The 12,759-nt window shown below is 41.9% G+C and overlaps 1 protein-coding gene across 1 annotated transcript in view; it reads right to left on the reverse strand.

The window, feature by feature from the left end:
- Nucleotides 1-3,786: 3,786 nt before the first annotated feature.
- Nucleotides 3,787-12,759, reverse strand: part of NXPH2 (neurexophilin 2) — a 111,463-nt gene continuing 102,490 nt past the window's right edge. Inside the window, exon 3 of the mRNA XM_069732879.1 lies at nt 3,787-5,644. Coding sequence (XP_069588980.1) covers nt 4,904-5,644 — 741 coding nt within the window. The 3' untranslated portion in view covers nt 3,787-4,903. The remainder of the gene's footprint in view (nt 5,645-12,759) is intronic.

Here is a 12,759-nt window from a genome sequence, read left to right on the forward strand (position 1 = left end):
CGCAATGAATTTTAAACAAAACAATTCAGATGCAGTTGAAGATCAGACTTTCAGCTTTCATTTGAGGGTATCCACATTAAAATTGGATGAAGGGTTTGGGAGTTTCAGCTCCTTAACATGTGCCACCCTGTTTTTAAAGGGACCAAAAGTAATTGGACAATTGACTCCAAGGCTATTACATGGACAGGTGTGGGCAATCCCTTCGTTATGTCATTATCAATTAAGCAGATAAAAGGCCTGGAGTTGATTTGAGGTGTGGTGCTGCATTTGGAAGGTTTTGCTGTGAAGTAAACATGCGGTAAAGGAGCTCTCCATGCAGGTGAAACAAGCCATCCTTAAGCTGCGAAAACAGAAAAAACCCATCCGAGAAATTGCTACAATATTAGGAGTGGCAAAAGCTACAGTTTGGTACATCCTGAGAAAGAAAGAAAGCACTGGTGAACTCATCAATGCAAAAAGACCTGGGCGACAACAGTGGTGGATGATCGCAGAATAATCTCCATGGTGAAGAGAAACCCCTTCACAACAGCCGACCAAGTGACCAACACTCTCCAGGAGGTCGGTGTGTCAATATCCAAATCTACCATAAAGAGAAGACTGCATGAAAGTAACTACAGAGGGTTCACTGCACGGTGCAGCCACTCATAAGCATCAAGAATAAAAAGGCTAAAAAACATCTAAGAAAGCCGCACAGTTCTGGAAGAACATTCTATGGACAGATGAAACCAAGATCAACCTCTACCAGAATGATGGAAAGAGAAAAGTATGGCGAAGGCGTGGTACAGCTCATGATCCAAAGCACCACATCATCTGTAAGACACGGCGGAGGCAGTGTGATGGCTTGGGCATGCATGGCTGCCAGTGGCACTGGGTCACTAGTGTTTATTGATGATGTGACACAGGGCAGAAGCAGCGGAACAAAGGGTTTTCAACCAAGTACTGGAAATGAACATTTTATTTAAAATTATTGAATCTGTCCAATTACTTTTGGTCCTTTTTAAAAACAGGGTGGCACATGTTAAGGAGCTGAAACTCCTAAACCCTTCATCCAATTTTAATGTGGATACCCTCAAATGAAAGCTGAATGTCTGAACTTCAACTTCATCTGAATTGTTTTGTTTAAAATTCATTGCGGTAATGTCTATAACCAAAATTAGAAAAATGTTGTCTCTGTCCAAATATATATGGACCTAACTGTATTAGGCTGTGTGCACACGATGCAGATTTGGTGCAGAATTTTCTGCATAAAATCTGCACTAAATCTGCATCTCCTGGCAGAATCCGCAGGTGCGTTTTTTTGTGCGTTTTTTAATGCGTTTTTTATGCACAAATCTGCATAAAAAACGCATAAAACACGCATCAAAAAACGCATAAAAAACGCACACGCGGATTTCTATTATGGAGGGGTGCAGAAACGCTGCAGAACTGCACAAAAGAAGTGACATGCACTTCTTTGAAATCTGCAGCGTTTCTGCGCAGATTTTTCTGCACCATGTGCACAGCTTTTTTTCCACATTGACTTACATTGTACTGTGATCACAGTGCAGTTCTGCAGCGTTTCTGCTGCAGAAAAATCTGCTGCAGTTCTGCACTAAATCTGCATCGTGTGCACATACCCTTATAGGGAGGGACATTCCTACAAGAGAAAAATCTAAAACTACAAGCAACCTGAAAATGAATATTGCAGACAGGTAATGTATTAAAATTACAATAAATTCTAACTGTTACCATTTTAAAATATGCAAAAAAAAAACAATAAAATATTTCCATGTCAAAGGTGGCCCCTAGCCTTTCATGGGTGTGTGCGGTAAGGCTGGTGAACACCATGTAGTGATAATTCCAATAGAGGCCGATCAACATTGAAATTGCAGCGCCAAGAAGGAAAAGGTGGGATAATGGAAATCATAGATGGATAGACATGTTGATATGCAACTGAAAAACATCCGGTGGGACATTCCATTGTAAAGGACTGTAAGTGATGTTGCCCACAGCGGCACCAAATGGGGACTGGAGGATGATGTGGAGGTCTGTCCTCTTCTGTCGCTGTTTTCTTGGATAGAATGATAGCCAGAGATTGGGTTGGAGGCCTCGTGGGCAACACCATGAAGAGACCATCACGATGGAAAGTCACAAGTCCACTAGATGGAGCTGTAAATATAGCGCTCAGCCATTTCTACCACTAGATGGAGCTGTACATATAGCGCTCAGGCATTTCTACCACTAGATGGAGCTGTAAATATAGCGCTCAGCCATTTCTACCACTAGATGGAGCTGTACATATAGCGCTCAGGCATTTCTACCACTAGATGGAGCTGTAAATATAGCGCTCAGCCATTTCTACCACTAGATGGAGCTGTAAATATAGCGCTCAGGCATTTCTACCACTAGATGGAGCTGTAAATATAGCGCTCAGGCATTTCTACCACTAGATGGAGCTGTAACTATAGCGCTCAGCCATTTCTACCACTAGATGGAGCTGTACATATAGCGCTCAGGCATTTCTACCACTAGATGGAGCTGTAAATATAGCGCTCAGCCATTTCTACCACTAGATGGAGCTGTAAATATAGCGCTCAGACATTTCTACCACTAGATGGAGCTGTAAATATAGCGCTCAGGCATTTCTACCACTAGATGGAGCTGTAAATATAGCGCTCAGGCATTTCTACCACTAGATGGAGCTGTAAATATAGCGCTCAGGCATTTCTACCACTAGATGGAGCTGTAAATATAGCGCTCAGACATTTCTACCACTAGATGGAGCTGTAAATATAGCGCTCAGACATTTCTACCACTAGATGGAGCTGTAAATATAGCGCTCAGACATTTCTACCACTAGATGGAGCTGTAAATATAGCGCTCAGACATTTCTACCACTAGATGGAGCTGTAAATATAGCGCTCAGACATTTCTACCACTAGATGGAGCTGTAAATATTGTGCTCAGGCATTTCTACCACTAGATGGAGCTGTAAATATAGCGCTCAGACATTTCTACCACTAGATGGAGCTGTAAATATAGCGCTCAGGCATTTCTACCACTAGATGGAGCTGTAAATATAGCGGTCAGACATTTCTACCACTAGATGGAGCTGTAAATATAGCGCTCAGCCATTTCTACCACTAGATGGAGCTGTAAATATAGCGCTCAGGCATTTCTACCACTAGATGGAGCTGTAAATATAGCGCTCAGCCATTTCTACCACTAGATGGAGCTGTAAATATAGCGCTCAGACATTTCTACCACTAGATGGAGCTGTAAATATAGCGCTCAGGCATTTCTACCACCAGATGGAGCTGTAAATATAGCGCTCAGACATTTCTACCACTAGATGGAGCTGTAAATATAGTGCTTGGGTTGCTCTTGGATGTATTCCTCATTATTACCAGCACTCCATGTGGTGGGACATGGTACTGCAAGAACAATTTAGCAGTGTAATAAATTATACAAAACATGCGATATCTGGAACTTAAGAATAAAGAAGGCACACAATCCAATTCATGGAAACCTGAACCCTGTGCAAGGGTCAGGAAAAAAAAAAAAATAAATCCATTAGTTGATAAATGGGGTTGTATTAGTCTCAAATTTAATGAGTGAAATCATAACTGTTTGTAGGTCTGATGCTCCCAGCGTGAACTGCAGAATTCAATACTGACCTTCAGATCAGAGTTAATTGTTGATTTGGCTGCTAATTGTTGATTACCATGCATAATGATACTTTGTTATAGTAATTCCGCTCTAATGCTGTCCCCAAAAACACAAAATATATCAAAATAAAACAAACAATTCATTTCAAACATGAGTTATTTATATTGCACAAAAGGGAATTTCAGGACATTTAAAGGTTCAACAGTATCAAAGCCACGCTGAACTTAGTCACTGTCCTCTTCGTTTTCTGTGCGGTTGCCTCCAATCTAATATTCCATGGAAATAATGTTTCAGGCAGATCTGTTCTTCTATAGGATGAGTCCAGAAAACCCTCTGAGCCCCACAAATACTTTTTTATCGTCACTTGTCAACCATATGGAATTGCTAATAGTATCTGTCTAGTAAAGCTACTGCACCAGTGTACTATAAGTTGAGTGTTCCATTAAAGAGAATCCATCAGCATGTTTTTTGCTATTTAATCCGAGAGCAGCAAAATGTAGGGGCAGAGACCCCGATTCCAGGGATGTCACTTGCTTAGCAGCTTGCTGTAATTTTTTTAGACAATTGGTGTTTTATCAGCAGGAGATTATCACTGCAGGACTAGGTTTCTCATGCCTGATAGTCCAGCTAATCTGTGTAACCCCGCTTCCACACCACTGATTGGCAGTTTGCTGACAGTGTACACAGGGAGCGGCCAATCAGTGGTGTGGGTGGGGTTAAACACAGCTCAGCATTCGAAGCACTGCTGCATCTATAGCAGAGAAAACATGGATTTTTGCAAAATGGCACCAAGCAGCCCAATAAGTGACCCATCACTGGAATCAGGGATTAAGTCCCTACATACTGCTGTTGGATTCCATAGCAACGACCTGCCTACAGATTCTATTTAAAGCTGAATTCACTCGTTGCTTTTTTCTTTTTTTGCAAGATTGTGGTCCTGATCGTGGCAAAAAGGAAAAAAACCCTCAACGTGTGAATGTAAGCCTAAAGGTACACGTTTTATCGCACAGAATCCTCACAATACTGATACTATTGATGTGTTCCTTTTTAGCATTTATTCCCTATGTTGTTTTTTTAAAAATTACAGAAACAATTCGAAATATATTAAGTCTAAACACTGTTACAATAATTTTTTTTTTTTCGGTCCACCTGATTTAAGAAACATTGCCCGTTCAAGAAGCACAAAGTATCTTCATTAGAAGGTCTTCTCTGATCATCGCTCATGGGGCGCCGCAGGGTAAAGGATAGTCACGGGTCATCCGGAGGACAAATATGGCGTCTCACTGTGGTAATTGTAATCGGGGCAAACTTTCTGTACAAGTTTATAGTCTATGCTGAAAAAAGCGATATAAATGCAAATGACCTTGAAGGGCTTTGAGCACAGCCAGGAGACGTGGCTCTGGGTTTGTTCTTGGTAACAGATCTTAGAAGGGTCAAAGTTGCACAAAGCAGTTTTCTTTGCCCGGTCCGTTTTCTCGTACTCAATCCTACAGTTAAAGGACTTGGAATCCTTGTTTTCCAGAGTCGACTGAGCAGAAGTTTCGAACTCCACCACCTTGGAAGGAGGAACGAGACTCACCGAAACGTTCCCAAGTCCCGTCGAGTTATGGCGAAAATAAACGCTGAACGTTCCATTTCCGTGATCCACGATTTTCCCCGTGATGAGAAGGTTCAACTTGACAGTTTTAATATTCGAATGAAAATCTCCCCAGCCGAACATCTTCTTGAATTTGCCCGTTTTTACAATGGGCCGACGTTTAGTTCGTACCAAAGACTCTTGAGTGTGAGTAACATTGGACAGCCAGTTCCAGAAGTGTTCTGTGGTGTCGAAATAAGAAAGCTGGGCTTGTCTTTGAAGTGCTGACTGCTTGACGAAGAGACGGAGAGGGCTGTGGAGCCGGGAGTGGGCAACGTTGCCCAACAAGTTCTCAGAGGTGTCCTTGTCGTCCCACCTCAGTGCGTTTGTGGTGCGGGGAATTTCCTGATCACATAAAATCTGTTGCAAAGAAAGAAAACAATTTTAAATTAATTACATGAAATTTCATCAATAACTTCTTGATGTAGTGCCTGCTCTACACACACACACACACACACACACACACACACACAGACACACACACACACACACACACACTTTGCAGGAAAAAAAAGTTGTGGGACTTTAGAAATCACAAGACTGATAGAACTTATACCAGATGAACAGAGGCATGTAAAAGTTTGGCGACCCCTCGTCAAAATTACTCTTTTTGTAAACCGTCAAGCAAGCTGAAGATTAAATAATCTTTAAAAGGCCTAAAGTTAAAAGATGACACATTTCCTTTCGTATTTTAGGCAAAAAATATTGTTTTACATTTAAAAAAAATTGCAAAATGGGCTGATACAAATGTTTTGGCACCCTTGGCGATTTGTGTGCTCCAATAACTTTGACCAAGGTTTCACACCTTAATTAGCCTGTTTGGGTTATGGCTTATTCACAATCATTGTTAGGAAAGGTCGGGTGATGCAAATTTACCAGCTTTATAAAAACCCAGCCTCCTCTAACCTTGTGCCAAAAAATAGATGCCATTTCAAGCTGCCCTTTCATTAGTTTGAAATGTAGGTAAGAAATGGCAGATACCAGGAGCAGTGGAGGTCAAGATAAGGTTGGGAAGACCAAGCAAAATTTCAGTAAAAGCTGCTCACAGGATTTGCTAGAGAGGCAAATTGGAATCCTCGCTTGACCTTCAGAAAGATTTAGCAGACTCTGGAGTTGTGGTACATTGTACTACTGTTCAGATACACCTGCACAAATATGGCTTTCATGGAAGAGTCATCAGAAAAAAACCTCTCCAGCGTCCTCACCTGCAATTTATACTTGCTTACAGTGAATGTTTAATGGGATTCATAGCCACTAGTGTTCCTCACGTTGGAGCCATTTGTTTTATATTAATTTTTGTGTTACTTTTTTTGTATATTAATAAAAATTGCAATTGATATTTTATATAGAATAATTTTTCTGTGTGCTTTTCCTGGCCACTTTGTATCTCTTCATCAGAGAGAACCTTGTGAGTCAGACTGGGTTATTATAGCAGTATTATTGCCTATTTCTCAGAGTGCATCACCCTTTAGGGACCCCTTTCACATAATATAGTGCGGGGGGGTCAAACTGCATTCCTCGAGGGCTGCAAACAGGTCATGTGTTCAGGATTTCCTTGTACTGCACAGGTGATAATTTAATCACCTACACAAATAATGAGTTGGTGATTAAATTATCACCTGTGCAGTACAAGGAAATCCTGAAAACATGACCTGTTTGCAGCCCTCGAGGAATGCAGTTTGACACCCCTGATATAGTGCATCTTTAAAGCCCCTTACTCAGGTGTAAGCCCCCTCCCCCACCTAACTACATTTTTTTTTTCAAGCCCTTTTAATACTAAACTACAAGAGAATTAAGAAAAAATTCACTTTCAAAAGAAAAATCACCGCACTTAATCTGTCCGAGCATGCAGATCTGAAAGCATTTATCAAAACTTGAGTAATTTGTGTCTTGGCTCAGCTTATGAATTTCACAAAAGCATCTGTGGCCGCGAGATTCAGTGATATTATTGTCGCTCCGATGTGCCGTCCTGCAAGATTAATAACATGAATGTGTTTTACATCAATTAGAAGAGGGAATTGACATTCTTTTGTTGGAGAAGGCAGACAGGTTTAACAATACCCATCAGGGCTGGCCGAGCTTTTTGGGTTTTTTTTTTTTTTTGAGACTTGTGTCTATATTGATTTTTAATCTTCTGACTAATGAACGAGCAGCAAAAGCTCATTGTGTGATGTATTGTGTAGTGCCACTAACACCTACATAGTACCGTATGCGTTCAGCGAGGATGAAAAAAAAGAAAATATTCCCTTATTAAATAGACCCTAGCCCTCAAAAACCAAAAATAAAACCGGGCCCCATACCTGCTTCTACCCGTGCCACCATTGACCTTTGATAACCTTAGCACCCAAAACTCACACCTAGGGGCATGACTTGACGCTTGTGCTACAATGTGAAATGTCTAATGGGGTCCCCACTCATGGGTCACATCCTGCACCCACTATGTACCCCCATGATTATACCCCCAATTCAACACCAGGTACCCAAACCTCTGGTAAGACTGGATATATTTCAGAATTCATTGACTGGACAGTTGTGCTTCTTTGTACACCTTATATCAGTGTTATTTGGACACCATATGGCTGTAATATTCGTGCACTGTATGGCACACATTACAGTGACCCTACAGTCAACACTGGAACATATGTAAAATGGGACACGTATGGCCGTCCTACATAATACTTTCCATGTGCCCTTTCCTGCCTCACTTTACACCCATCTGGAACCAATTTTTCTGCCTCACCAATAGTCTTTGTTGTCTGACACTTGGCTGCTGTTAGAAAGTCTAAGACACACCCATTCTTGCCTTACTGTACTCTGATAGGACCAGCACAGACGACATCATCAGAGATGGTCCTATCAGAGGGGAAGGGGTGTGTCTCAGACTACCAAACGGCGCTCTCCATGGCAAAGGATGGGACTTAGGAAGTCTAAGACACACCTCTTACCTCATCATTGCGCTGTGATAGGACCAGCACATGCATCATCAGCAGAGCTAGTCCAATCAGAGGAAGGGGTGTGTCTTAAACTTCCAAGCAGCATTCTACATGATAACTTCAAAGACAGTGATGACCATTCAGTGAAATAGACGACAATGCTCCAGAATAAAGGGTATGGTGGCAGGAGGTAGCGTAGAGAGGGCAGCAGATGTGTTAGGAGCACATGTCATATGTATGGAAAGATTTTTTGTTTTGACTTGTGGGTCACATTAAAGGGTCAATCAAGGTAAAGAAAAATGGCGACTCCTTTTCACTGATCATTTCCATTAATTATGTCATATCTACATCTCATTATTTAAACTCATTTAGCGCCTGCACATGTCAAACATAGTCCTAAGCCCACATTCACCTGACGGCCAAAACTGGTGTCCACGGTTCTGGTGGCATATGCTTTACTATGGCCTGCCGTTATGCTCAATGGCTGACTTATGACATATTTTGCTTCTACCGCATCATACGGTACTAGTCAAAAGTTTGGACACCCCTGTTAATGCAATAGTTTTTCTTGTTCTTTTTGGAATGTGCACATTTTTAAATTCAGACTGAATGCAGCAAAATTATGAAGAAACAGGTATGGAAACAAGGAGTAAAGAAATGTGTGAAACAAGCCTGAATGTGTGTTTCACTTTAGAGTCCTCACGCTGCCCTCCTTTTATTCTAATGACCGCTTTACACCCCCATGGCATTCTTTCAAGCACCTATATAATGTCATCACCTGGAATGATCTCCTGTAAACGAGTAAGCTGCATCATGAGTTAATTTGTGAAACCACCCTTCTTCAGAAAGTGATTGTACTAGCATTGGCTCTACAAAACACACCTGATGGTTACACAGCTCCATACAAGGCTGAGCTCTGTCCTAGTCCAGAGCTGTTGTAAGCCAGGATAAGACAAGGAACACTCCAATAAGTAAAGAGAATCAACATTCCATCATTGCTTTAAGATATAAACGTCAGTCTGTCCGCAATGGTGAAATTAGCTCTCCTGAGGAATGCCCCAAAAAGGAAGACCATGAATTTCCTCTCCAACAGAGGATAAGTTCATCAGAGTTGCAAGTCTCAGAAACAACAAATTGACAGCACTACAAATAACAGCCCTCATAAATAATGCACGGACACCAAGCAGCAGGCACTTTTCACCATCCCCTGTCCAGAGGAGACTGATTGAATGGGTGGAATCTGTACTGTGGTCTGAGGAGTTCAAATTTGGTAGTTGGTATTTTTGGTACCAAACAATGAGACACAGAAAAGGTGAGCAGATGGATTCTTCATGTGTGATGATGTAGGGTGGTGGTGGGACTTTGCTGGTGACAGAGTTGGTGTTTTATTAGAAAAATTCAAGGCCCACGTATTCAGCATGGCCACCACTGCATTCTGCAGCCACCACCATACATCTGGTCAACACTTAGTCTAGTTACACCACAAACAATTATCCACTATGACCCAAAACACATTTCCCTCAATGTGAGGGCTGTATGACCAAGCCAAGACAAGCTTTGGCAGTTGACATGGCCTCCACATTCACTCTAGTGAGATGCGTTGGGAAGAAATGGGAGCAGAGTGAAGGCAAAGCTGCCAACTAGTGATCAGCACCTCCGGGAACTCCTTCGGGAGTCTTTGAAGCCATTGTAGGTGACAACTTGATGAAGCTGTTTAAGAGAAAGCCAGGGGAGTTCCTTCGTGTTTTTTCTGCCTTCCGTTTGAATCTACATTGTGCACATTTCAATAAGATAGTGATGGGCGAATCTATTGAAATTCAAATTTTGTAGATTTGTTGAAATTTGGGAAATTAAATTTAATATTGTACCTCATCATATTTTGGGTCTCTCCAGACCTAATCAATGCCAAAGATACTGGAACATCTTGTAAGAATGCAGACAAGAACAGACTGGAGCGGGGCTGAGCTGCGGGACAGCTGAAGTCCTATGCAAGGTGATAATAATTTAAATAAATTTTTCCCACCGCAACCCCAACTTTTTAACATTTGGCAAAATGTTAGCCATCTCAATTCCTATTTGCTATGTTTCTATTATGCAAATCACAAAAAAAAAATTGATTTCTATCAAATCCAATTTTCTTGTAAAATCTTAAACAAATTTAATTTGCGCAGAACTGTTTTTTTTTTCATCTCAAATTCCTGACCACCTTTTGGAGCTTAAAAGTCAATATCGATTCTTTAACGGGCCTTGCCGCATAACTTGGGATAAGACCCCAAATCTCCATTTGCAGACTTTCATTTTGGTGTATTAGCCCGTCATCAGTACAAAGTATAAGATCTAATTTGGCTGTATGAGAGGCCTGTGACAGGGTGTCTTAGGGGTACAGCTTATCCTTGGAGAGTGTCAAGTTGGTGTAAGAAGACTTATAGGCCATACAATGCTTCCCAGGAAGTTGGAACATTGCATGTCCTGCAAGTCTCCATACGTCATATGACAACTTGGTGGAAGCTTTACCCCTTTAACTCCTGACCATCACAGTGCCCAATAAAAGTACCAGCTTCCTTGTCTCTACAATAGAGCTTTTCCTAGACCCATATAATAGTGCCAGTCACAAAGCTACAAGTATAGAGCTATAATGCCCCTATAATGGAACCAGCCATAGAACACCACACTTTCTCTCCTCCGCCCTTCAGAGGGGTGCTCTGCTCCACTCACAATTAGTTACATACAACCAGCCAATCAGAAGACATCACAAGTCACTTCATCTTTCTGTCCCAATCTATTCTTGCAAAGATTGGCATTTAAAAGCTTATGAGGCAGAAGTGGAACTGGACAAGATGCTCATATACAGTTATATGAAAAAGTTTGGGCACCCCTATTAATCTTAAGCTTAATGTTTTATAAAAAATTTTTTTTTGCAACAGCTATTTCAGTTTCATATATCTAATAACTGTTGGACACCGTAATGTTTCTGCCTTGAAATGAGGTTTATTGTACTAACAGAAAATGTGCAATCTGCATTCAAACAAAATTTGACAGGTGCATAAGTATGGGCACCCCACCAGAAAAGTGACATTAATATTCAGTAGATCCTCCTTTTGCAAAAATAACAGCCTCTAGTCACTTCCTGTAGCTTTTAATGAGTTCCTGGATCCTGGATGAAGGTATTTTTGACCATTCCTCTTTACAAAACAATTCCAGATCAGTTAAGTTTGATGATCGCCGAGCATGGACAGCCCTCTTCAAATGATTCCACAGATGTTCAATGATATTCAGGTCTGGGGACTGGGATGGCCATTCCAGAACAGTGTAATTGTTCCTCTGCATGAATGCCTGAGTAGATTTGGAGCGGTGTTTTGGATCATTGTCTTGCTGAAAAATGCATCCCCTGCGTAACTTCAACTTTGTCACTGATTCATGAACATTATTGTCAAGAATCTGCTGATACTGAGAGGAATCCATGCGTCCCTCAACTTTAACAAGATTCCCAGTGCCGGCATTGGCCACACAGCCCCAAAGCATGATGGAACCTCCACCAAATTTAACTGTGAAAGTGTTTTTCTTGGAATGCTGTGTTTTTTGCCCGCCATGAATAACGCCTTTTTGTATGACCAAACAACTCAATCTTGGTTTCGTCAGTCCACAGGACCTTCTTCCAAAAAGAAATTGGCTTCTCCAAATGTGCTTTTGCATACCTCAGCTGACTCTGTCTGTGGCGTGCTTGCAGAAACGGCTTCTTTCGCATCACTCTCCCATACAGCTTCTCCTTGTGCAAAGTGTTATGGCTGGCAATCAGGCAACACAGCGTGCAGTAATCAGCGCACATACAGAGATCTGGCAAAAACCCAAAACAATAGGACGAGCTCTGAGACGTGGAATCTCTGTAGACTGCAGTACCTGAACTGTCCTCACACAACTGGAAGCAGCAGTGGATTGCGCCTATCACTACCTATGCAACTCGGCACTGCCTGAGGAGCTGACTAGCCTGAAGATAGAAATACAAGCCTGACTTACCTCAGAGAAATACCCCAAAGGAATAGGCAGCCCCCACATATAATGACTGTTAGCGAGATGAAAAGACAAACGTAGGAATGAAATAGATTCAGCAAAGTGAGGCCCGATATTCTAGACAGAGCGAGGATAGCAAAGAGAACTATGCAGTCTACAAAAAACCCTAAAACGAAAACCACGCAAAGGGGCAAAATGACCCACCGTGCCGAACTAACAGCACGGCGGTGCACCCCTTTGCTTCTCAGAGCTTCCAGCAAAAGATAATAACAAGCTGGACAGAAAAAACAGAAAACAAACTAGAAGCACTTATCTAGCAGAGCAGCAGGCCCAAGGAAAGATGCAGTAGCTCAGATCCAACACTGGAACATTGACAAGGAGCAAGGAAGACAGACTCAGGTGGAGCTAAATAGCAAGGCAGCCAACGAGCTCACCAAAACACCTGAGGGAGGACGCCCAGAGACTGCAATACCACTTGTGACCACAGAATTCACAACAGTACCCCCCCCTTGAGGAGGGGTCACCGAACCCTCA

This window comes from Ranitomeya imitator, chromosome 7, assembly GCF_032444005.1.
Source record: "Ranitomeya imitator isolate aRanImi1 chromosome 7, aRanImi1.pri, whole genome shotgun sequence".
Taxonomy (NCBI): Eukaryota; Metazoa; Chordata; class Amphibia; order Anura; family Dendrobatidae; genus Ranitomeya; species Ranitomeya imitator.